The sequence below is a fragment of the Equus quagga genome, chromosome 15 (assembly GCF_021613505.1).
Source record: "Equus quagga isolate Etosha38 chromosome 15, UCLA_HA_Equagga_1.0, whole genome shotgun sequence".
Lineage (NCBI taxonomy): Eukaryota > Metazoa > Chordata > Mammalia > Perissodactyla > Equidae > Equus > Equus quagga.
The window spans coordinates 64,651,942-64,677,963 of NC_060281.1; the positions used below are offsets into that span (position 1 = coordinate 64,651,942).

At 44.2% G+C, this 26,022-nt stretch overlaps 1 protein-coding gene and 1 pseudogene across 4 annotated transcripts in view; one reads left to right on the forward strand and one right to left on the reverse strand.

The window, feature by feature from the left end:
• SFSWAP (splicing factor SWAP) overlaps positions 1–24,942 on the reverse strand; it is a 79,254-nt gene extending 54,312 nt beyond the window's left edge. For 3 of the 4 annotated variants that reach the window (XM_046639365.1, XM_046639364.1, XM_046639366.1), the window contains exons 1-7: positions 24,610–24,942; positions 21,899–22,068; positions 21,185–21,316; positions 16,871–16,956; positions 10,546–10,771; positions 9,233–9,345; positions 8,141–8,276 (exon numbers count right to left, since the gene is read on the reverse strand). In XM_046639365.1, coding sequence (XP_046495321.1) covers positions 8,141–8,276; positions 9,233–9,345; positions 10,546–10,771; positions 16,871–16,956; positions 21,185–21,316; positions 21,899–22,068; positions 24,610–24,827 — 1,081 coding nt within the window. In that variant the 5' untranslated portion in view covers positions 24,828–24,942. The remainder of the gene's footprint in view (positions 1–8,140; positions 8,277–9,232; positions 9,346–10,545; positions 10,772–16,870; positions 16,957–21,184; positions 21,317–21,898; positions 22,069–24,609) is intronic. The other variant, XM_046639367.1, reaches the window with a different exon arrangement.
• The window catches only part of LOC124227124 (sec1 family domain-containing protein 1-like), an 89,539-nt pseudogene continuing 88,398 nt past the window's right edge, over positions 24,882–26,022 (forward strand).

The following is a 26,022-nucleotide window of genomic DNA, read 5'->3' on the forward strand; positions in this document are numbered from 1 at the left end:
ACAGACGAGAAGGGCAGGGCTCAGCGGCCCCACAGGCACAACATCACCATGGCCAAAGGCTCTGGAGGGGACCACCACACGGAGACAGCAAAGAGCTGAGTCTGGAAGGAAACAGAATCAGGCAACCTCAAGAGTTTTTTGAGCCACTGACGAATGTGGTGAGACAGGAATTCAATCGAGCACAAAGAAAAGGAAATAAAACCACCAATGAGATGGAAAGGGAGGGTACTGAGCAGGGTCAGTAACTGGGCTTGCCTCTTGCTTCTTGTGCAGCCCAGGAGAGCTCCAAGGTTTTTTACATTTGTAAACGGTTGAAAACAAAACAAAACAACAATATTTCATGATGTAAACATTCTACGAAATTCAAATTTCGGTGTCCATAAATCAAGTTCTACTGGAACTCAGCCACAGCCCTCTGTGTACAACGGTTGGGTGGCTTTCATGCTACCACAGCAGAGATGAGTCATGAGACAAAAGGCACGACCCACAAAGCCGAAGACATTTACACATTTACGTCTGGACCTTTACAGAAAGAGTCTGCCGACCCCTGCTGCAGCGTTTAGAAAGCAAACTGAGGACCAAAACAACACCACTGTAGACCCAGCACATTTTAGACTGCAAGGAACAGAACAGACGTGGCTAAAGAAACCAGCTCAGCAACACAGAAGGAGAAGATGCACAGAATCATGCTGAATGCTGGAGAGAAAAAGAGATTACAATCAAAGAGAAAATGACAGACACAGGAGGAAGAGATGGTTCAAAGTAAGGACATTGGTGTCTTCCAAGCAGGAGAGCCAACTAATGGAACAGAAAAGGTATTCAGAGGCAGAACAGAAAATAATTTCTCTGAAATGAGACATGAATCTTCGATTGAAAGGGTACACAGTAGATTCCAGGAAGATGGGAGTGTATGCTGATCAAGTCATTAGAATTCAGAGCGAAGAAAGAATTTTTTTTTTTTGAGGAAGATTAGCCCTGAGCCAACATCTGCTACCAATCCTCCTCTTTTTGCTGAAGAAAACTGGCCCTGAGCTAACATCTGTGCCCACCCTCCTCTACTCTACATGTGGGACGCCTACCACAGCATGGCTTACCAAGCAGTGCCATGTCCGCACCTGGGATCCGAAACGGTGAACCCCAGGCCACTGAAAAGGAATGTGTGCACTTAACCGCTGTGCCACTGGGCCGGCCCCTGAAGAAAGAATTCTTTAGGTGTCCAATCAGAAAAAGCAAGCCACCTAAGGGGTGAGAGTGGAGAAGATGAGGCTGGCCTCTCCCTTTCACAGCAACATTCAAATCCAGAAAACACTCAGCAGTGCTCCTAAGGTCTAGTCAGTGTGACTGACTATGTGTATTACTCTCGGCCAGGCTGCCGTTTACGTCAAGAGGCAACAGACAGACATTTCCAAACACGATGGATCTCAGAGAGTAGCACCCAGGAACAATTAATGAAAGTCAACCAACTAACAAACCCGCACAACTAGTCAGCGGCAAAAGTCAGACAGCCCCAGCTTCCCTGTGGCAGGAAGGACCATGTTAGATTCTAGTTTACAAAGGCCTCAGAGAAAGGAAATGCTACCCAAGAATTTTATACCCAGACAAGCTTTCCTCTTTACACAAGGTTTGAAGGCAGGCATTTTTCAAGTATGCAAGAATTCATGAAATAGAACCCTTGTAAAACTTATCGGTTTATGCAATTCAAATGAACAAGAGATGAATCAGATAAAGAACTCAAATGGAGATGCTGTGGTGGCAAACTAATCCACAGAACTGAGACTAGTCAACAAGGAATTACAGCTGCAGAATAGGGCATAAATGTTGCCTGTAAGCTCTCACAGTATAAACATACTTCTTTAAAAGAACCAGGAGTTGGGGCGGGGTGAGGGAAAGGAGGTATTTTAGGAGCACTTCATTTCCTCTAGTTTCACAGTTAATCAATTACATCTAAGATAAACACACAGCTTTAAAAAGAATTTACTGTTCCAACCTCTCTAATGTTCTAACTCTCAGTACTGAATTCTGTCTGGTGCTCAGCAACTGCTTCACTTTGATTTTTGATTCTAGGTTCTTCTGTTGAATTCAAGTAAAATTAAAAAGTTTATGTCCACTTACACATATTTCTATCTATACATCATACCACGACATAACGAGTATCTCTGTATTCTATAGATATGAGTTTCTCTTTTTCCCTACTTAGCAAAATTATCTCAGTTTTTTCCATTCTGTCAATGATGTTCACCTAATGTTAAAAATGGCTATTTCTGGGTAGTGGAATCTTGGGTAATATTTTACCTTCTTCCCTTTAGTTCTTATGACTCACAATAAAGTCATTTTTAAAAGGGTTTGGGAGGTAAGTAAAGCACTTCGAGGTCATGATTTTGCACAGAAAAAAAAAAGAGAGAGAAAATGCCAAAAACAACAGCAAAACCACATTTAGAAAACTGGGATAGAAGCAAGAAAATATCAAGTCTAGCCACATGATATGGTTTAATTTTACTTAAGCTATTTAAAGAATGAAACATTAAAAAAAACTGAGTTGGCGTTTTATTTTTAAAAAACTGCATGCTATAATAGCGAGTAGTATTTCAGTACTATTGCTCCCTGCACAATTAATTTTGTTTATTATACTCTTCTGCAAGGATTTATAGCTAAATAGCAGAAGGCAACTAAATAATAACAGATAAGAAAGGGCACGAAAAACAGTTCATTGTCAGGCTAATAAATTAAGTGAATTGTTAGTTTTACATTCTATATTTAAGGAGCTTCTAGAAAAAATTCTTTTAAAATACAAGGCTAGGCTGCCTAAATCTAGGAAAAATTCTGATCATTAGAAAGTAAATAACAAGGAATGACTGAGTACATTCTAAGAAGATTAAATGCTAAGCAATACAGAAGGACGGAGAAGCTCAGTGACCCAACCACCTCCAACGCGCACCAGAGGGGAGGCAGGCCAGCCTTTGTGGGGAAAACAGCTGTCATAGGGACCGCTTCAGCCTCAACACACTGAGAGCTGATAAAACAGTCTGGAGATTGCATATTAAAATCACAGAATTAACTCAGGACAATGGTGTATAGTTTCACAATAAGCATCACGTAAATCTGTACTTTTTGCTGAGAAGCTGACAGCTACGGTATAAAAAGTCCAAGCAGTACAAGTGGACGGCGGAAGGAGTCACTGCTCTCACCCTGAGCCTTGTTTTCGCAGATCCTCTGAGTGCACAGCTGTTACTAGTGTCCTCCCTGTCCTGTTAGAGACACTCTTACAAAAGCACAGCCACTTCCCTCCGCTTCTGGATTTAACACAAGTGGCCTCCTACCAAACCTACTCTTCTGCACCTCGCCCTTTCCCTCACGTGGGACAGGTCCTGGGCAGCATGCCGAGTGCACACGCACCTCTGGCTTCCTCTCGTTGGCTCCACACCCACTGTGAGCGTGCTCTAACGTTTACTCCCTCAGACCTCCACTGAAGGACAGACAGCACCTCAGTCTTTTGCTATTACTAAAAATCCGACTTATAATGAATATTCTTGTAGTTCTATCTTTACACACATATTTGCAGATCAAAGTAGAAATCCTGGGTCAAACGCACGTGCATTTTGGATTCTGATCTACACTGTCAGCCTGCCCTCCACACTGGGGTACAAATCAGTAACACGCGAGTGCCTGTCAACTTGCTCCTTCTTTGCTTATGTGACAGCTGAAAAATGGCATGTCACTGTGAGTTCCACCTGTATTTCTTTTATTTAATCTCTTTGAATTAAGAAATTCAAACTTGTATATATGAAATAACATTTCAACAGCCCAGAAACTTCGATTTATCCTAAAAGACTTACAATTTCAAAGAGTTCTTGTGTGCCCGCCTTTCTACTAGAATACAAAGTCTCATATGCTTAACATACTGGTTGCAGTTGGTTTAAATAAGACAGTGGATTTCACTTTCTCTGGAGGTTAGCTCCAAAGTCAGCATATACAATGCCATGTGAGTGCGTAGCAACCGGAAACCTTAAAAGTATGGCCATTTTTACCTTTGTGAATTATTCCCAGTGTAGTTCATTTTTCTACTGGACTATTATCCCATGTGACTGTAAAAGCTGTTTGTATGTTAGACAGTTTTTTCTGCTTTCTCAACAGTTTTACTTTTCCAATTAGCTGAATATAATGCTGTCTGTCAGCTTAAACAGATGATTCTTTATCTGTTAAAGTATCCTTACTTTCCTGAGAATTTTCACCTCTGGCACTGAGACCTGGAAGTGATTGTGCTATTGGATAAGGCAAGGCTCTAACGTGATCTGCTTTGCAGACAGCTCTTCCCCGACACCACTCTCGCTGTGACGTCCCTCCTGCCAGTCTGCCCGTCTCCTTTCCAGGCCCTTATGCTCGCTCTCCCTCTGAAGACTTGCTGGGTCTGTGCCGGGTGCGGGCAGAGAAGCCCCTCCTCTGTATAAGCTGGGCTTCTCACTCTTACCAGCAGTTTTTCTCTTAAACTATGTCTTCCAGTTAAATTTACTGTAATTATGTATTTAACTAAAATTAATGCAAATAGATGAAATTCAAGTGAAAAAAAAGAACTACTGTTTCTGTGAAAATGAAACTGAATCCTTTGGAAAGACTGAATAAAAGGCCAATTGCTTAAAAGAATCTGTTGTGGAACTAGAGGCGGGAGAAACGACTTGACACTTCTGTGTGAAGTGACGCAAAGTAAACGAGGACTCTGCTCTCAGGGTGCTAGTGCTCACCTCACCTCACCTCACCCAGACGGCGGGAAGGAGCGCTGCACGCTGACGCAGCTTTGCTGAGGACGCCCCGTCAGAGGCAGGGCTGTGGTCCCACGCACAAAGACAGGCCAACAGCACACGTTCATGTTTCAACTTAAAAGATAGCTCAGGCCCATATGTACGATTTTCAGAGGTGTTCTAATTGCATATTTTGTTCAAATCAGCAACTATTTAAGCTCTGAGAAGTCTTTACTATATCATCTCACTTTATTATCCGATAGGGCACATCTCCCTTTATTGTGCCTCTTTTTCAAATTCTTGCTTGCTTTTTTTTGGATAACCATAGATAAAAAGAAACATCTTTGAGACCTGAGCAGAGGCGTCTACATTCATCTCTGCTGGGCGTTACTGTGGTCTAGACCCAACTTCTAGCCCATGCCTCTTCCTGGAAACTCGGATCAGCCCATCTAACCATCCAGGCCACCTCTCCCACCCTGCGACTCCTGGATCCTGGAAGGCAGTTGTCATGGTGACCCTAAAGGCCAATGCTCATGGAGGGCACTCTCAAGGGGACGCCTGTTCTCTGGCAGGCACTGCCCCCTCCCCTCTTCAGAGCTGAGTTTCACAGGACGTCTGCACTCAGGTCTCCATTTCTGCACCACCCATTTGTAGTCCAGCTTTTGTCCTCCACCCTTTAACAAAACTGCTGTCACTTCCGGTAACAATGTGTTCACTGTGAAACTGGAATTGTACTTTAGAGCCCCCTTCCCTGGCCCTAGCTGACCATGGACTCCGTGGAGAAGCTCTGTGATGCCCTGCTGTCCCGCTGCCCCTGTGCCCAGGACTCCACCTGCATCCAGGCACCTATGAGCAGCACCTGTTTTGCCAATGTTTTGATGGACTGCCTTGTAATTTTACAGACTATGAATTCACTGCTGACATTTGTAAACTGTCCTTCTGGATTTGTTGCTTTTCTGGAAAATCTGGAATTTGGTTCCTGCCTTCTGGCACGGCCACAATCCACATCTAATCAGCCACGGGTTCTGTCAGCACTACTCCTTCATCTCTGCTGGGCTAGACAGGCTAGACGTTAAGGCTGGCTCCCAATGCAGGGCGTTGGTCTAAAACCTAAACACTGGGCACCACCCCCAAACACCTTGTCCTACACGTGTCTGTCACTCTTGCACCATGTGAAGGAAAAGATGGATGTCAAATGTCAAAACAACTATTTTACTGAGGACAAGAGTGCTGGGACACTTCCTATTGCGGGTCATGTGTCAGGCAAAGAACCAAGACATCACATCTGTTGGCTGAACCACAGGGAATCAGGACATCACACTTGTGGAATGGCCTGCAGGGTTTGCACAGAGCAAGTGTGGGATTCTCCCAGGGGCAGAGGCTGTCATGGCTCACCTTGGCCTTCGGGGCCCTCAGTGGGCCATGGGAGGGACTGAGGTCAGTGCAGCTCCAGGAGCCCTGCAGTGAGCTCCCTGGAACCTGCCAACCCCTCTGATCTTCCACACTGCCATTACATCACACAGGACATCGTCACCAACCAGACCGTGGGATCTCACAGTAAAACCGCGTGTCACAGAGCAGCTACTCTCAGCCTGCTCCACTGCTGGCTTGGTCCCCCCACCTGCCCCAGCCCTGTAGGGTCTGCAGACATATCACACCATTAGTGACCTAAGCATTTAACTGTATATTCACAGTGAGAAGCAGAATGAATAATCACGGGCATGGTCACCTTGCCCCGAACTCCTATCCCTTTCCCATGCAACAAAGGTTACAGCTTTAGCAATCTAGAGGATGTGCACTGCACTGAACTTACAGAAACTTAGACAGGTTTGAAAAAGGAAAGCTCGGACACTGGAGAGACGTTCCACTCAGCGAACTCACACCCTGGACTGATGTAAGATGGGAGCAGAATCTCCTGGTCACTCCTGCCTCCTGATTCATCTGTGTGGGCTTCTACACAATGATCCCCACCAGGAGTACAGGTGCTGTGAGTGACTTACAGACGGCCTCAGGGGTAGCCGCAAGGACAGACGCACGAGTACAGGCGTTATAAGTGACTTACAGAACGCCGTGGGGATAACCACGACTATGGGCGCTATGAGTGACTTACAAAATGCCTCTTGGGTAGCCGTGAATACGGCGCTATGACTGTCTTATAGAACACCTTGGGGGTAGCCGCGAGCACAGGCACTATGAGTGACTTACAGAACGCCACGGGGTAACTGCCTTTCGTGATGTTTACAATATGCACTGACACTGGACCCCAATCACGAAGACGCAACTGCATGACACGAGATCTGCTCTTTGATTTGAACATCTAAAGAAATTTGGTTTGACCTGATTTAATCGTTTAAAGAAATTACCTGAGTTCTTTAAGAGGTTTTTTTTTAGGACATACGCAGACATTCACTCAAGTAACTGATTTTTAAAGTCTAAAAATGTTAATTTAGCACATTGAAATTACACATAATTGCATGGCAGTGCTAGAAGGGAAGTGCAAAAGAACACTGTTAACATTTTTAACAAAAGCTTGGTCCTAAATAATGAGGAGCTTACATTTTAAAAGAGAATTAATCTCAGGCTGATTTTCCAATCTTCAACTGAAAATGACAAGCTTTATAGATGGATTCATTATATCAGATTTCCATGTGAAGCAGGCTGAACACATGAATTCCTGGGGCTTTGCCAAAGCTTCTTCTCTCATTCAATATTTAACCTCTGAATAAAACCACTTAAAAAAGACCTGATAATGAGCTCAAAATCAAATACTTTCAAATGACTTCTTGAATAGAACTTCAAAATTTGCCTTCTATTAATAATCTTTAAGTAATTAAAAAGACAAAACACTAGCAATCAGAGAGAATAAGTAAGAAGTGTAACTAATTCTGAGGGGGATATCATATGCTGTCTTAAGCTGTGTCTTTTTCAAGAAAGCAACCATGGCAGACAACACACCACGTCCACCAGTGTCCATTCTCCCCATTCCTCTTGACAGAACTTTGATTTTGTTTAGGGCAGCAGTGATGGGAAGACCATGTGACATGGTCCTGGCCCATGAGTTACAGGAAGTCACCAGGCATGACTTCTGGAGGGTTCTCTGAAGAGGGGCAGAGTCACCCAGCACCTGCTTTCTGCCATTGCCTTTCCTCTCCGTCCTGCTGAAACACAGAGCTGACGCTGGAGATGAAGCAGCAATCTTGCCAACATTAGGTGAGACGCAAAAGGACGAGGCCACATGCTAAGGAAGCCTAAAGAGGAAGACCCAAGGATCTGGGCTCCTCATGGCACCTCTACCAGACCCACACTGCCTGCTTCCCCGCCCCGTGACAGCCTGCTGGTTAAGCCCTGAAGCTTGCTGCAGGCTGGGGGGTGCACGGTGAGATACTCGCACACAGCGAGGTACTCACAGTCAGTGGTGTATTCCACCTGGGAGGGCTGCACGGCTCCGCCATCTGCTGTGGGTGGGGTGGGGGCGGGACTGTCAGTCTGGGCTTTACGGACCAGCGCCGCAAGGGGGTGATCCGGGTCCACCACCTTCAGAGGCTACGGAGAGAGAATGCACGGTCGCTCTATTTTCTGTATTCTGAGACACGCAGAACACTTCTGTGGCAAGAAGCCTCGGCTCAACTTTAGGAAACAGTGTATGCACCTCAGCAACCTCAGCACGTGCACACACGCACCTGCACACATGGAGGTCCTGACTGTGGCAAAGTACTCTAGCTAGTTGTGAGCTCCAGAGGAACTGGGTAAACAGATAACCTCAATCTTCCTAAAAACCAGTAAGGAAAGGAAGGAGGGATGATTAGACTAGACTGCTACTGATAAAAGTACGAGCGTCCAAATTCACTCAAAACTTGAAACTTTGTCCTTCTTTAAAGAAATTTCTGATTTTTAATCACCAACAGCTTTTGAAGTCCAATCAATCAACAATCATTCCTTGAAGGGCTCAGCCACACTACATGACTGTTGAAATGATATGCTTAAGTCTAACAGACTCCTGTTTTTTATTTCACAAAACCCAGTATGAGTGGTGTGAATTAACCACAGGACAATGATGAGTGACTCCTTTATAGTAAGGATGAGAAGATCAGAAGAAAAAGTTTATGCTTTCAGGTAACATATTCTGTTACCTGTGAAGGTAACGAATTATTTCAAGCAGCACTGAACAGCTGTAAAATCTAATCCTATTATAATGAAATCTACATGACAAAACAATTTCCCAGTCTTAACTGACATTCTCCTATTCTAAATATCCCAAATGGTAAAATTACGGTAAAATAAAAATAACACACTCATGAATTTTATAAAATGAGAATATGTAAGAAATAAACGAAGCAAACCCTTTGCCACCAAGCTAAAAACAAAAATGCAAATGATACCTCAATGACGATAAAATAAGATACAGCTATCATACAGAAGAAATGCCTAATAATTTTACAAAATTAAATTAGCTGTTTGGTTACTGCATAAAAAATACAGTTCAATAAAGAGATAAAAACCTTCATTAGCTCTTCTAGGCGGTTACACTTCTTGGAAGCAAAGAGAGACGGGTGCAGGTAACTGCCGTCGTCTTCGTCATCGTCATCTTCATTGTCAGAGCTGACCCCTGACTCTGAAAGCACAAGTGCATTTCACGATTTTGGCGTATAGGAAGAGACAAGACACAAATAAACTATGTAAAAACCGAGAAGCAGACAAAGGCAGAGCTACATGTAGTCATTTCTCGGTTATCTGTCCCAAAAACACCTTTGAAAATCTCCCCTGTAACGTGGCCACCCAAGGTGTCCAGCAGAAAGTCAGGAGGAAGAAAGGAGCACAACCTGGCCCTGCAGCAAACTCCCCCCAGAGCTCCCTAGTTGGGAGACACTGTATAGTTTAATTTTTAGAAAAAGGCAAAAATCTTACTGATTATGAAAGGTAAAACAACAGGAATAGTTTTAAAAACCAGAACAATCATAGAAAAGATACAATCTGTAGTAAGATTTATATGACTGACTTTGAAAATCATGTTTCAACCGAAGAGAGAAAAATTCAACGGCAGACACAGAGACTGTTGCTCTCAATGTTATTGACGAGAGTTGACTGGCCTTTGTAGCAAGCATCCAAATTTAGACACCGTCATAAAAACGACAGCTTAACATAGAGATGGGTAAAAAAACAGTACAAGTGATCTGTGGAGGAGTATGATTCCACTCCAGGCCCTAGGCCTGGAGCGAGGGTATTGCTGCAATAACCCACTGAGCACGAGTCATGGTTTGCTCTACAGAAAGCGAATCAGCCAAAATGACAGGAAACACTTCCAACCAGAAGATTATGCTCTGAGGGCATCAATATACACATATATATTTATTGAGGAAGACTGGCCCTGAGCTAACATCCGTGCCCATCTTCCTCTACTTTACATGGGATGCCGGCCACAGCATGGCTGGATGAGTGGTGCATAGGTCCATGCCTGGGATCTGAACCTGTGAACCCCAAGCTGCCCGCGAAGCAGAACGTGTGAATGTAACCTCTGCACCACGCGGTGGGCCCGAGGGCATCAATATTTCACTACATTTCACCCATCTATAAAACGTTAATTAAGAATCTAACGTATTTTCAAGACTTATCAAGAAAAGTTTTATACTGTACCACGTGCACCAGCAGGGTTAACCATCATGCCTTAAGGGCAAGATTTCACAAACATTCTGGAAACTCTAAAGTGCCGACTTCAACCCGGTATCCATAACAATGACTGTCGTTATACTTTCCCAGAGTTGCCCCGCCCACCCCCCAGGCGCAGAGTCTGAACAGGACAGACAGGGTCACATACTCTTTTTGTCCTCGTTTCTGTTTTCTGCCAGTACCGTGTATCGTCCTTCTTTCATAGCTTTCTGGATGAATTTGTAGTAGGGGTTGAGGTAGTGATCAAAACGTAGAAAGTCAAATTGAGAGTTTCGGGCCTGCTTGGCTTTCAGCATGATTTCAAACTGTGCTCCCTGTTTGCATACGAAGTTGGCGGTGCGCTCAATGATAGCATGCATTTTGGCTGTTGGTGGCTACGAGAAAACACACACATTCACATTATCCTCTTTTCCACTAGCCACATGACGTAAAACATAGAAATAACGCTGGTTTTACTGTCAATTATAAGAAACAAGAGACATTTCAATGGGAAGAGTCCAGTTTGAACAGATTCTGGCCCTACCCCTGGTTACGTGACACTCAGTCTATTTCTGAATTTCACAGTATTTTGTGGGGAGGAAATTCACCTTCCAAGGCAGGCCATTCCAGCTTTGTGGAACGGATGGGAGGCACTCTCTTTTTTGCACCAAATCAACATATTTCCATATAACAGGGGTCCTTAACCGGGTTCTGTGATAGGATTCAAGGGGTTGTAAATCCTCGGAAATTGTATGCAAATTTTGCATATATGTAAGTATTTTTCTGTGGAGAGGGGCACACATTTCAACAACTTTCTCAAGGATCTAAGAATCACTCCTCTTTCCTTTTTCTTAGCTGGGGCTTTTTTTTTTTCCCCAACAGGAGTGTTGTATTTTTTTTTTAAGACTGGCCCTGAGCTAATATCTGTTGCCAATCTTCTTGCTTTTTTTTTCTTCTCCCCAAAGCCCCCCAGTACACAGCTGTACATTCTAGTTGTAGGTCCTTTCGGTTCTGCTATGTGGGACACTGCCTCAGCATGGCTTGACGAGGCGCTAGCTCGGTGCCCAGGACCTGAACCAGAACTTGTGAACTTAACCACTCGGCCATGGGGCTGGCCCCGGGGGCTAGTTTTTATAGCTTGGCAAAGAGCCCTTTGAACATCTGAAGAAAGCCACATGCTCATGTTCTGTACCTAAACTCTTCCTCACCACATTCTTCCTTCCTATTCCCCATAAGACCCTGCTCATGGCTCCAGTTCATCGACATTCCCATTGAAAGTAAAGTCCCATAGAGAAGCCCATCTGGGTGTGGTCTGGCCAGAGCAGGGAGGGTCTCACTTTCAACTGGGAGGTGAGTCATCCTGCTGCCTTGTTTATTACTGGGAGCCAAGCCCTGCCTCTTCCCTGCACAGGCTCCTGATACGCGCTTAGCACTTCCTACCCACAATGGAACTGTCAGACCCAAAGCTGGAAGCCATACATCTAAAATACTTTTAATATCAACAAAGAGATTAACACTAGAAAATTACATGCAAATAAAGCGGGAAATTATTCTCATTAAAAATGGGGACTTAAGAATTCAAGATGCTTACTGCAATTTCAGGGCCACATCCTTCATAAAATAAACACCTTAATTCCCAGATTTAATTCCTGAATTAATAACATCCTTTGCACTTAAATAGGATAAATGCCTAAAATTAATGTTATTTACTGATCCCAAAATAAACTAGATTGCATGATAAAGGCCCACTGTGCACTGAAGTATGAATCCTGATACAGATTTTCATTGGCTTTGGCCACAAAGCAAGATTAACTTTTGAAATACTGTATTCCATATACACGTCAATTATTTATCTATTTTTTTTCTGCTTTTTCTCCCCCAAATGTCCCCAGTACATAGTTGTATATTTTTTAGTTGCAGGTCCTTCTAGTTGTGGCACGTGGGATGCCGCCTCACCATGGCCTGATGAGCGGTGCCATGTCCGCTCCCAGGATTCAAACCCATGAAACCATGGGCCACTGAAGCGGAGCAAGTGAATTTAACCACTTGGCCACAGGGCTGGCCCCCACATGTCAATTATTAATGATCACGTCAGAATATTGATCCTTAAAGGAAAATAAGATTATCCCCCTCAGTAGAGGCATTCTGACCAAACCAATCTGTTGGTCTAAAATTTCTTAAAAGGAGGCCCATTTATGCTGTAATATTACGGCTCTAGGGGTTAAAAAGCAATAATGATTATAGAAAAACAAAGCACCGTATGAACATCCTTCAAGATCTCCTACCAGAGCCAGTGGATATGAGATAAAAACGCTTGGTTTGGAAAAACTATTCTTTGCTGTCTTTATCATTTAAGTTTTAGATAAATCCTTTTCTACTTTAGAACATCTTGTTTATTTCTACTATAAAATGGAATCTTAAGGATACAGGCAACATAGAAATACGCACATGTGTTACAAAGACTGACTGATAAAGGGGAAAATGCTGTTCTAATTTAAACCCAATGGGAAAGGCTTTAAGAAAGTGACTGAACCCAAGAAAGTGGGCTAACACCTTCCTGTTCCTACAAAATGCAATTAATGCAGCCCTACAAACTCCAGAGCAGGCACTGGGAAATGGGAGACTATGAGGAAACCGTGTGAGGTTTCCTCAGAGCTTTGGAAAATGCTGGAGCTCAGATGCCTGGAGCCGGAGACCAGGACCAGGCGGCCCAGGATGGAAGGTGGGGTGAATACAGGAGGGACCCCTGGAGCAGCTGGGCAAGCCCTCTCCGCTGTGATCAGAGGAGAAAAACTAATGCCTATTTCACTTAGAGTCCAAAATAATTATCAGATCAAGTCATAATTCAATTGCAAAAACAAAATTATAGAAGTAATAGCAGGAAATATTGGAAAATAGTTTTAACAGGGGTGGGAAAGGTCTTTTGAAACAAGATTCAAAATCTGACACCATAAAGGAACATAGTGACTCCACAGGAATGGAAGAGCAAATCAAGTTTCTTTTTCCTCCCCACCCTTACACCCCGTGGCAATCCAGCACCTTAATTTATGGTGAAAATAATGCTCTAATCAGAAGGACATTCAGTAAAGCCTAACTTCAGTGGCTCAGAGCTCTGGGGCAGCCACTCGGCGGGAACTGCAGGCCTGACCCTTACATGCCTAACGAGGGACAGCTGCCCCAAACCGCTCTGAACCTCAGCATCTGGAGGTTCATCTGGAACTTCCCACCATCTGGAAACGGGACAACCACTGTATCTCCTTCACAGAGGTACTGGTATTGTGAGGACTCAGTGAGAATGTGAGTAAAGCACTTTGCACAGCAACTGGGGCACAGTACGTGTTCAACAGATGGTTATCTTATGTTGTTGTTATTAATCTAACAGACAGAAACACTGCATGTGATGGCAATTATATATTGAATCCTTCTCCCCTTTTTCCTTTTGTCCATAAAATGTGTTTAAATGAGCACGTTTCCCTTAGAAATGCATTCTAATGGGTCTGTTGAGCAGCAGCACTTCTGGCCCTCACGGGTGACCTGAGTGAAAGGTGAGATGCTACAAAACAGGCAGGTCCATGCAACCCCGTGCACCTGCAAGCATTATTTGTGGAAGCAACGTTTGGGCTCAGGATTCAACCTGTGCCACCTGTGGAGTCTCTGGTGGGTGAGAGACACTCTCTATCTTCCCAGCAGTGCTCCAGGTGTGCGCCAGGTGTGGGGGACACCAACACGACCCAACTCAACCAGGGATGGAGCAGAATACACCCAGAAACAGGCTCAGGCATGTGCAGAACTCAGGAGGTGACACAGATGGGCATTCAGGTCCCTGGGAAAGGAAGTGATGACTGAAGACATGATGTCGGGTCAAACGACGCTGGGCTACATACTCGGGGAAAAAAAAGGTTCTTACTTCCCATGAAACACAAATTATACACCACAGAGTCTCTATGAGAAACTAAAATAAAGACGTGAGGTCACCTCAGGGGCTCAGGTCTAGAGGCCCAGCAGACACGGACTCAGGAGGGAGGGCTGTGTGGGGTTCATTGAGGAGGACAGCCCCAGAGGTGCCAGTCTCCAGCAGATGCCAACATGTGCCTCCCAGAGTGCTGGAATTTCTAACTACTCCTTACTCTTCACACAAAACCTCCTGAGGTCTAATCCAAAAGTCTAGTTTAAAAACCAAGGAGAATTCCTCTAAAGCACCTACTCTCTTTTACCAAGCGCCCCACCTGCCATGGCCAGCAGTTAGAGCAACTCCTGCCCACTAAAGGCAGCAACTGTCCATCTAAACACAAGCCAGCAATTTCAGCCTTTAGTCACCCAAGCAGAATGAACGATGAGAACACCTCTGTCTTCTACATGTTCTCCACTAATGTGGACACCACAGTGTATAATTTATACCATGAACCACTGCCCCCAAATCACAATAATTGTGAAGAATGAAATACTGACACTATCATAAAGGAAAAGAAAGCTGCACGTCAGCAACCTAATAAGCACTCAAATACAGTTTCTACATAATTCAAACAATTTCCTACTAAAGAGGCCGTTCTATAATACTTTTGGAAGACACGCTTCAACATTAAGAGAGCAAATCACTAGACACTGGGCTGACTTTGCTCTCCAATGGGCAGGGAATATTTTCAGGTCTGGTAAACCATTAAACAGCTTAGTGATGCTTACTTTAGCTGAGAATACAAGCCATTAAATATTTTAATGGGAAATAAATAAGGTAACAAAATATTACACCTCTATATTTATATTTGCATAAAAGTAAAAAAATAATCTTCCATATCAAAAATAAATAAAATTCCATACAGTCAACCTCAAATAAAAGTCTTTAGCATTAAACATAGGTAAGGGAGCAACCCATTTACAACGGGTCTGCCACACAGCATAAACAATATATTCCAGAACAAGTAGGAATACAATACACAACAATACATAGAAAATATTTTAACATAAGTCTTAGGCTACCAAATCTTCAGTAAAATTTTCAGCTCAAACTATAGCAAACTAATCAATGGTGGAAACGGGGGGAAGCAAACACAAGTAGTAATTCCACTTGGCAAAATCCACAGAACTTCTTACTCATATTTGTAAGAAAAAAGAGGAAGGAAAGGAGAGGCTACGCAAATGAGTGAGTGAAGGAAGGAAAGGGCAGAGACAGGAATTAACAGGCTACTCTGCTATCTCCTGTCATCACACCAAAATGAAGGACAGGGGCTGGCCCGGTGGGGGAGTGGTTAAGTTTGTGCTCTGCTTCGGCAGTCTGGGGTTCACAGGTTCAGATCCTGGGCACAGACCTACACACCACTCATCAGGCCATGCTGTGGCAGCATCCCACACACAAAAGAGAGGAAGACTGGCACAGATATTGGTTTAGGGCCAATCTTCCTCACCCCACCTCCCCCTCAAAAAAAAGTAAAAGAAAAAAAGGACAGGAACCATCAAATCCAGGCTGAGCTGGATCAGGGTGGTAGCAAGTGAGGGTGGGGAGAACGTAAGAGACTCTTCCTGGGGGCAGTTTGCAGCATTCACCGTATATCCAAAGATTCAGTGTGCAGGAGACAAACAAGAACCTGGAATATCTGCATCCACAGCTCTTGCAATCCAGTTAGGAAAACTCCAAAAAAGAAACTTTACAATGAGCACAAATAGCCCTCCCAAGTATGTACACAACAAAAGTATTTTACATATCCCTAATAAACACAAAAAACGCCCATAAAGCATGGTGACTCCTGATGACACAACAATAAAGACGAGGGGTTTGAGTCCCTGCCTGCCATTTTCAAGCCAAATTCTTCACTTGTCTCCATCTGAATGGGGAGAGTAACAGCAGCTACCTTAGGGGTTATGAGCATTATACGTGGAAAGCTCTCAATGAGGCCCATTATAATTTACCTTAACAGGATGTGGCCGAAATGGTGGGGTGAGCTCAATGTGACTTAGAGACTCAGCTGTGCTGACAACCGGTGGCCGAGGACTCAGACCAGGAGGAATCCACCCAGGATTTCCCCATGGGGGCAAGGGCCTCCTGGAGACGCCACAGGCCCAGTGACAACGGAGAGGAAAAGAGGGTGGAAAATTGAGCGCCAAGAACACAGAAGGTAAAGCAACCTGCCCTAAGTGTCCACCAAACCACTCCAGAAAAGCCAGAGCAAAGCCACTCTCCACGTCCAAACATGGCTATCAGCCTACACACCAGTAGTTCTGACTCGGGTTCTCCATGCTGGTAAAACTGGGGATTCAACCCTATGATCTCTGAGAGCCAGCTCCTCAAGTCGCTGGTGCTCTGGCGTAGTGATTTTGCTTTAATTACTCCCCTTTTCTTTACAGGAAAATAGGCAGGGGCTGATTTTCTCTCCATTAACTCTGAAATGATTTTACAGCATTACATACCTCACACTTATAATTACCATGGGCTGTCACACAAGCAGCAACTCATGATACACAGTGACATGAATGACCGTATTGTGAAGGAGAAACACACATACCAGCTCCACGTCAGGCGGGACATTCAATCCTAAAGGGGCAATGAAAGGCTCCTCGTTTTCCTCTAAATTTTCAGCCTCATTTTTTTCTGTATAAAAAGAAAACATAACACTTCAGAACAACGGCTAGGAAAGCTGGTGCCCGCCAATAATAAGCAACCATGAGGGGAGCAGTGACTGGCATTAGCTGGTTCTTGACCTCTCCACCCATCATTACCTCTAGAAACACCTTCCAGTTTGCTGTTCTATTCCACCACATGAAAGCACAGTCACTTCATCAAACCCCAGAGGCGGGTGGTGCAGTCGAAGAGTGTGCACCTGGGGCAGATGATAGCTAGCTCTGGGACCCCAGGCAAGTACTCCCACTGCTCCCCACCTCAGTTAGATCCTCCCTACAAACGCAGTAGCAGCATCCACTCCCAGGGCCATGTGGTGAGGTTTTGGTGAGACAATGCGTGTGAGCATCTCCACCATGATGCTCTGCACTTAGCAGTTCTCCTTCTCTGCAGCCTCTCTGACCTGTGCATGTGTTTACCTGGTACTGCTGAGATCTCCCCTCACACTGTCTCTGTGGATTCCCAAGTGCCAGGCAGAGCACACGGCACAGCTCAATTCCGAGATAAATGATTTTCACCATTGAATTGTAAAATCTCTGAGACCTCGCCACCCAAGCAAACTACCTCTCTTTCACAAATCACCAGACGTATTTTTTCCATTTCCATTTATTCATTTACAATTCATTTAACAAACATTTGTCTACTATGTATTAGACAAGGCACTACACATTATACCTTTCTGAATTCTCAGGCACTTACATACATCTCAATCACTCAGGTGATCACCAATTTAAAAGGACACCGTGAAATGTACAAAAGTATAGTAAAAAATTTATGAAAGTTAACATTTTTAAGGATTTCAACATCTACATAGGTTTTTCTTTTAAAAAAGGTGACTAAGTAAACAAACATTAAATCTTCATCAAAACAAATGTTTCCATCATACACAACGAAGTCTCTTGAAGAGATGAACAATTTCAAAGGTCTGCTATCAAACCTACTTCTTCTGTGAAGCCAGAGGAATTTTAAGCATGTTTCATCACACATAAAAACCTGGGTATTGCAGTGTGATAAAATACAGGTTGATTATAAATTCCTATTAAGAGTTATTTAACAGAGTCCCACTTGTTTCTGCTAAGCACCCTTGTTCTCTCCTAAGAACCAGAGATTTACTACGGCCTGAAAACTCCCTGTTGTCAACAACCCCATTTTTCAGCTCCAATAACCAAATGACACAGTGCAAGTGGAAGATATTAGAAATGGCAGTTTGCAACATGCCAAGTAACAATTTAAACTCTCTTTGGGAATGAGGCCAAAGGTGTATTAAAATATAACTTTTACTGTATCTCTGTAAAATGAGTGATGGAAACTTTGTTCAAATAACCTTTCCTTAGAATTTGTTCACAAAAGTGAAGCTGTTTGAATCGAAAGAGCTGTTTGGAACAAGTGGGTCACACAGACTGGCTCCTACACATAACTTTATGTACAGAAAAACGGCTTTAGTAGCACAAAACAACCACCAACCATTGCAATACTAACTAAGATTCACATAAATTCAAATAACCTTCCTTATTTAAAAAAATGGATATGTAGGGACTGGCCCCGTGGCTGAGTGGTTAAGTTCGCGCGCTCCGCTGCAGGCGGCCCAGTGTTTCATTGGTTCGAATCCTGGGCGCGGACATGGCACTGCTCATCAAACCACGCTGAGGCAGCATCCCACATGCCACAACGAAGAATATACAACTATGTACCAGGGGGGTTTGGGGAGAAAAATGAAAAAAAATAAAATCTTTAAAAAAAAAAAAATGGATATGTAATAATGACAAAAAATTATGAAAATCTGAAGGATAGGAAACAGGCTGAAAACAGAATGCTACAAAAAGGAAGAGAGGAGTTAAGTTACATAGAAATAAAGGTGTCATTAAAACACTTCTGGTTGGTATCAAGAGGTTTTAAAATATTCAAAATTGCCAGGACAATAGTTTAACTTTGAAAATCAAGGAACATTTAGACATGCTGATGCTGACTCAGGAAAATAAAAAAAATTAGTGCATTTTTTAATTTTAAGATAATGCAACAGTAAAGTAAAATTTGGCTGTTAGTGCCATTGGCTACCAATCTGAATTCTATTAAATGCACACGTGTGTGTATATAGGTATACAAGCATGTGTGTGTGTGTATCACGTTTATTTATATATGTGGCATTTTATTTATATTAGTGCGAGTTAAACATAAAAAGGCAAGCTGTAAATTTTACAAGGGCCCAACTTCCATTAAAAAAATTAATCAGCATATAAAATAAAGTTTTGAGAATGTGATTACAGAAAGAAAAAACTTTATGAAATACTAAAGAGAACTTTACGTTAAAGAAAAAGCATACTAAAACTTGGAAGAGAAACTAAGTCACCTTGAAGTTCTTAAAATTCAGTAATAATAACCAAGTTTATATCATTTAGCTCAATAATTACACTGAGACAACAGTCCAACACCGAGAACAGGGGCTGGCAACCTCTTTCTATAAAATGCCGGACAGTAAATATTTCTGGCTCTTCAGGCCTCATGGTCTCTGTCTCAACTACTTAACTCGGCCATTGGGAGTGCAAAAGCCGCATAGACAATACACAAACAAATGAGCATGGCTGTGTTCCTATAAAATGTTACAAAAACACACCTACTGGGCCTCAGGTCATAGTTTGCTGATTCCTAATCCAGAATGTTATGAAATGAACATTATGGACTTTTGCAAAGATAGTCCACTTGATCTTGCAAAGACATGTGGCCTTTACAAATTTCAATTCCTCCCTTGTGAAATGTTGACAGAGTGCATTCCTTCCTTCTGATGAAAACACTATGTATTTAAGGCAGATATAATGTATATGGTTCAGAGATGACACAGCAAAATCTGAGCTATTCAGCACCCTAAAATGGGTAACTTATTCTGGATAAAGGAATAAGTGTTTATTTCTTAGACACGCAAGAACATTTCTGTGCATCATAACTTCTTTGGTACAGATAGGTCCAAACGTCGATGCAAAAGGTGTTAAATACCTTAACGAGGCTTTAACTCAAACACAGTTAAAATTACATTTGAAAAGTCTCTTTAGAAGCTCATAGAACACAGCCGTGCAACAGTGACTCTTTTGCCCACAAAATAAGGAGCAGGATGACAAGGGCAGGCAATAAGGCAAGTGCCTGGACGAGTCTGCCCCCACATCCTCTTGTACTGCCAAGATCATGCCCCTTGCTGAAGGGGACAGGAGAACCCCAGGGCAGCTGCACCACACATGGCAGACAGCATTTTGTTTTAACATTAAACTGCTATAACTACTTCATACTTGTTAGGCGGTTTGTCACTTAAGGAGAAAGCAATTAAGTCCCAAATAATAGATTCAGTTATCTCTAAAATTAAATCTGTGTATGTGATTCCAGTTTATTCTTCTAAACATTTGAATGGTTTTCTAAAGTTAAAGTTCTCCTTCTCTTTAAACAGAATATACTGAACATAGTGATCCATCCTTAATGTTTCAGGTTTGTGTTACCATTATTGATAATTAACGACTGATAATTATACAGGGCTGTAAGAATGGTGCTCTCAGGATTTACCAAAACAACTAAAGATATTTGTTCCTGTACTGAGTCCAGATTTTTAGTGGCACTATTTTTTTTATATTCAAAGTTCCCAGAGTTAATCCACAAAAGTGTAAATTTAAATCTTTAATTTAATGTAAATATTATTTTATGACACTGTGGTTAAGCATATGTCCTACAGCCTACCAAACCCAAGCAGGGTATCTTGTGCTCCTTTCTGTTTAGTAATAACTGACTCCACAGGTGTCCTTCCACTGGACACCTGCCATTATTTCAGCTGTGGAGGGGAATGAAGAAGCAGGTTAGCATGCAGGTAGTTAATGCCTATCCTTGAAATGCCCCAGGAACAAAATCACTGCTGATCTCAACGCATATATCATCAATCTAGAAACCAAGAATCCAGAGTGAGTAATTTCCTGTTACCTCAATCAAAGAGAAATAAATGGAAAGGCACTAGATCTAACGCAGATAATGGAAGTCTGAATTCACTTTCCATCTCCATTAACAATCTGTTTTCTAGCTTTTAGTTGTTCTACCCTAAGAAGGAATGCCACCAATGTTCTGTGTGTCACAGTGATGTTCTCAGGGCTCGGTCTCCGTACCTGAGTTCTGAAGACTTTAGCACTACGTGCGCAGCACTGCCCAACACCCCCAGGCAGTGCTCCTCTCTTACCTCTCTGTTTAGAAGGCTCCTCTTCCTCGGTGGGTTCTGACGGGTCATAATAGTCACTACCGTAAGTGAATCCCACCGCATTATAGCTCCCGTCCTCTGCTAGGGCTTCACTCAAGCGCTTGTATTCTTCCTCTTGAATAAAAACGAGAATTTTATCAACAAACGTGGAAATTTACTGAGAAAAATTTTATACATTGCTAAAGTTGTAGCTATCAGTAAAGCATACAACACACTTTTTTCAACCTCTTTTTGAGGCAAAAATGCTTTTAAAAATTCACACTTCATATCTATCAATATGTACTTTTGCCAGTACATGTTTACCACAGACAGCAGAACACACGTCTTTTGTGGACAATTTCTTCCTGCTGAGAAATTTGGGGATTAAGAACTGCATTAAAGATTGTTAAGGCAAAGACAAGAACATCAATATTTAGTTTATACGATACTGTTAAAGAAGAACAGTTAAAGAGTTTGGTTTTTGTTTTTTCAAATCCCAGTCTGCCCTCAAAAGCTGGGAAAATTCTTTGTGGCTCTATATATAAACTATCCTGAGGTCCTCTCAGAACGCAAAGACTCCTGTTTTTCCACTCCACTGGGTACTGTCAAGATAATATCAGAAAGAGTGAGTATAAAAAAATGAATGGGAGTAAATTTTTAAATACTTAAAAAATTTTTAAAAGTTTGTTGCTTAAGTAAGTTTTTCTTGAGCAGTACCTTGCCTTGCCTCCTCCTCAAGCAAGTCCGTATGCAAGGCTAAATACCTCTCTTCATCACACAGGGCATCTATTCGTGCCTCCTCTTCAGAGAGCTGGTAATCTCTGTTCCATGTGGAATACTCAGCATCGTACTCAGAAAGGTCATGCAGGTGACCGCGCCCATCATATCTGTAATATGAACACACTGGTCAACGGAAAGAAATTAACGTCTAGGTTGGTGTCTGTGTGATGTTTTATATACATACTTACCGATTAAAATAAAGAAATAAAAATATTAAAACAAACACAAAAATGCTTCTCAGATTTATATTGAATTTGGCTAGTCATATCTCACCTACTTTTAAACTCAAGTTATCTTAACAAAGTCTAAATTCCTTTCTACAATATGATCAAATTTACAATTAAAGGTAAACGATCCTTTAATAGCATAAATGGTATCCATTTCACTGGCAATTCTTACCGTTTATGGTTTGATCAACCATTCAATGCCATTTGCAAAAAAAAAATTTTTTTCTGGAAAAGTCAAATATCATAGCTTACATTCACACAAACCGAATACATAAATACCTATCCGTAAGAACCAAACGGTCGAAATTTCCTCGCTTCTTTCTGCTAGTCCCGAACTCTCAGGAGAGATCTTCACCAAAGAAACTTGCGTCCATTGGAGGTAAAATCTTGGCTAGGCTCGCCCCCTAGCCACTTGGCTGAGGAAATAAGTGCTGGGTTATGTGATAGAGAGACACACATACATAGGAACAGTGACATATACATGCAGTTTAAGGAGGTTCACTGGAAACAGAGCAAAACTATTAGAAGATGCAGTATAAATATTTTCTTCTAAACTTTACACCCCCAGGAAATAATATACATGAAGACACATCCATGTTTACTTGCATGGACCAATAGGTACTTTAGTCAAATTAAGAATAAGAAGAGCACTTTCTGCTATACTTTTAACATAAAGGAGTCAATGAAGATGCTGTCAGTGTGCAACTGTCAGATAATAAATGAGTGAGTTAGCGAATTTTACTTAAAACGTTCAGATTTAGGATTGCAAAAACAAATGTAGAGAGACAAACAAAAGTCTCCCTAATCTTTTAATGCTGACTTTTGTGATGAGGACCAAAAAATACTACCAAAAAAAAAGACATTTACAAGAAAAACAGCCCAAAAATTCCAGGGTAGCCAAGTTACTGCATTTTATTAAATTTCAAAATTTTACTTTGATGTAAACCTCCTTAACTTACAAATGTAGATCATCATTTAAAAATACTCCACATATACATGTGTAGCGTTTGCTCCCCACTAGCTTTGGAAGGCCTAACTCAAATCAGATACAGAACGACATGGAAAACTGTATAAAGAGCTCAGACTTCACCGCTTACCGAACTTTAATAATAAATATCACAAGTAACACTTTGGAAAAGCAAGCTGCCTGACAACTCAGGCAACATCATTTAACAGAAACCACGGTTTAAAGGCACAGCACGTTTCAGCAGAGAGTGGAGCCATCAGGTGCAGACCTGAACTGGCAACCCTCCCTTCACGAGTCCTTGTTGTCTAGGTCTAACTCCAAACAGAAACGTCAGGAATGGAAAAAGGCCTATTTGGTCACTAATGTGTCCATTCTGGCCAGCACAGAGGTCATCCCTACAGTCATGTTCCAGGGCTTTGTAGAATCCAGTTTTAATTGTCTCAAACGATGGGCTTCCTTCACTTGGAGAGACTATTCCACGTTTAATGGCTGGTCACGTTAGCGTTTCAGTCCGGGGCCCCAGAAGTGAAGTTGCCAAACCGCAAAAACCCAAACCAATCAGCAAACAGAAAAACCCCAAAGGGGAGGAAAAGGAAAGGGGGACTAAAAACAGGGGAGGGGAGGAGAGGGGAGCAAACAACCTACATCATGTAATGTCATCCTTTTCAAATCAAACATCTTTAGAAATCCCAGTCCCAGGACCCCTCTGCCCATAGTGGCTGAACACCCTCCAGGGTGATTACCTAAAGCAGGTTTGATTTGAAAAGAAGCACATCTGTATCCCAGTACCACCCTTCAGTTTTAAGAGACAGTGAAACCAGCCCTAAGAACACGACCCCTAAGAGCAAGGCCAGTGTCTGCAGGAGGTCAAGTGGCCTCCAACTGATCGACAACTTCACCCTCGGCCTGAATCTGTCAAACTCGCCGGTTATCAGAGAGCGGGAAGGAGGGGCCGGGGGTGTCAAACGTCAGGCCGGCAAAATGCGGGCGCTCCAGAGAGGAGGGCGCTGGGGGCGTGAAAGTTTCAAGGCGGACTCACGGGGTCCGAGAGGTTTCTAACCGCGGCCTCAGCGTGCGGCGCGTCGGGCTGCCCTCCCGCCACACCGAGCTGGTAGGAAAGCGGCGCACGACCCCGCGGGAGCGCCGGTCAGGAGGGGCCCGGGATCGGGCAGCTTCCACCGCGCGGAGTCGCCAGCTGGAACCCAGCGACAAGGGTGAGGGATCGCGAGGGGCCCCGGGAGCAGAGCGGATCCCTCCGGCGACAGACGCGACACGCAACTCCAGCCAGTGCCTTAAGGCAGGTTTCACCGTCCCCCTCCCCCCAAAACCAGGGGACGTGGGGACAGGGGAGGGGTTCCAGAAACTCCCTTTCAGTCTTGGCCATCAAGTCAACATCAGACGGAATCGAGGAGGCGAGGGAAGGGGAGGACCGACGGGTTGGGGGAGGAACCGACCTGTCGATGAGGATCTTGTGGTCCCCCATCCAGGGGATGAGGTGCTGTCCCTGTTCCTGGGCCAGGGCCCGCTCATCGTCCCGGAACAGCTTGCAGGCATAGCCGAAGACCAGCAGCTCCACTCGGTTGCCCCCACCGCCGGCACCGCCGGGCCCGGCCTCCTCCTTCGCGCCGCTTTTCCTCTCGGCTTTGGCGCGGCCTCCGCTCGCGCCGTACATGACAGCGTCCCCGGCGTCCAGGCTGCTCCTCTTCTGCGCCGCGCCGATGTCCCGATGCCTCTGCCTGGCCTACCCCCTCAGTCAAAAGCGCCGCATCCCGGCCCCAACCTCAACACCGCCGCCATAGCGGGCAACAAAATGGAGGGAGCGAAACTTCCGGCGACGGGCAGCCCTACTTCCGGCGAGCGGGCCCGGCAGATTCGCTACCCCTCGGAGCCGTTTGAGCAGCTAGAAAATGGTTTGGCTTCGGCCTTTCGCGTTCACAGGCGCCGCCACGGTAGGATCTGTCGTGAGCAGGGGAGAGCGCATTTTTGCCGTCGCTTTTCTCGGGCGGCTGTCCGGGGCAGTGGCGAAAGTGCGGCTCCGGATCGCGCGTCGCCTGCACCGGGCGGGTCGGGGCGCAGGGCGGAAGGAGCGCGGGCATGGAATGGGTCTTGTGCGCGGCTCCGTGGGGCGGCTCCTGCCCGCTGTCGCTGGGCTGGGGTCTCGTGGGGCCGCAGCTTCTGGGACTGGGGCGCCGGGGGGCGGGGTTCCTGGGACTGGGGCGCCGTGGGGCCGGGGGTCCTGCGACTGGGGGGCTGTGGGATCGGGGCTTCTGGGGCCGGACCAGGCTCTGCCCGGGGCGGGTCGCTTCGCTTTTCTGAGGCCTCGGTGTCTTCTCGGTGCTGGGGGTCACGAGACTCGTCCTTGGTGGACGTCAATGGCCTTAGTAAGCCGTGAGGCCCCTCGCGGTGAGGGAACTTAGGGGTCCCAGGACCCATGTGGAAGACAAGTGGTCGGGGGCAGTGGAGGGGACCCCATCCTGGGAGACTCGTCATCTGGATGCGGGTGACTCTGCTACTTAGGTTCCTCTTGGGCCTCAGGTTCCCCACCTGTGGCTCCATTAGGAGCTTTCGGGCCCTTCTAGCTCAGCCTGCAATTTGGGGCCACACAGTCCAGGGTGAAAGTGCAAAGGCTCAGACTTAGGGACCAGAGGTCCTTTTTTGTGCTGGGACTGAAAATTCTATGGCAGCAAGATAGACATTCTCCTTTCTGGGCCACATCCCTTCTTCATGAAACAACGATGATGTCTTTCTGCTAGTAAGGTTGAAATGAGATAATATATGTGAACATTAATAGGTTTTTAAAAAGTAAGCCAGAAGCAGTTCCCTCCTAAGGGCCTTTGCTCTTCTGATTTCTCTGACTCGATCACAGT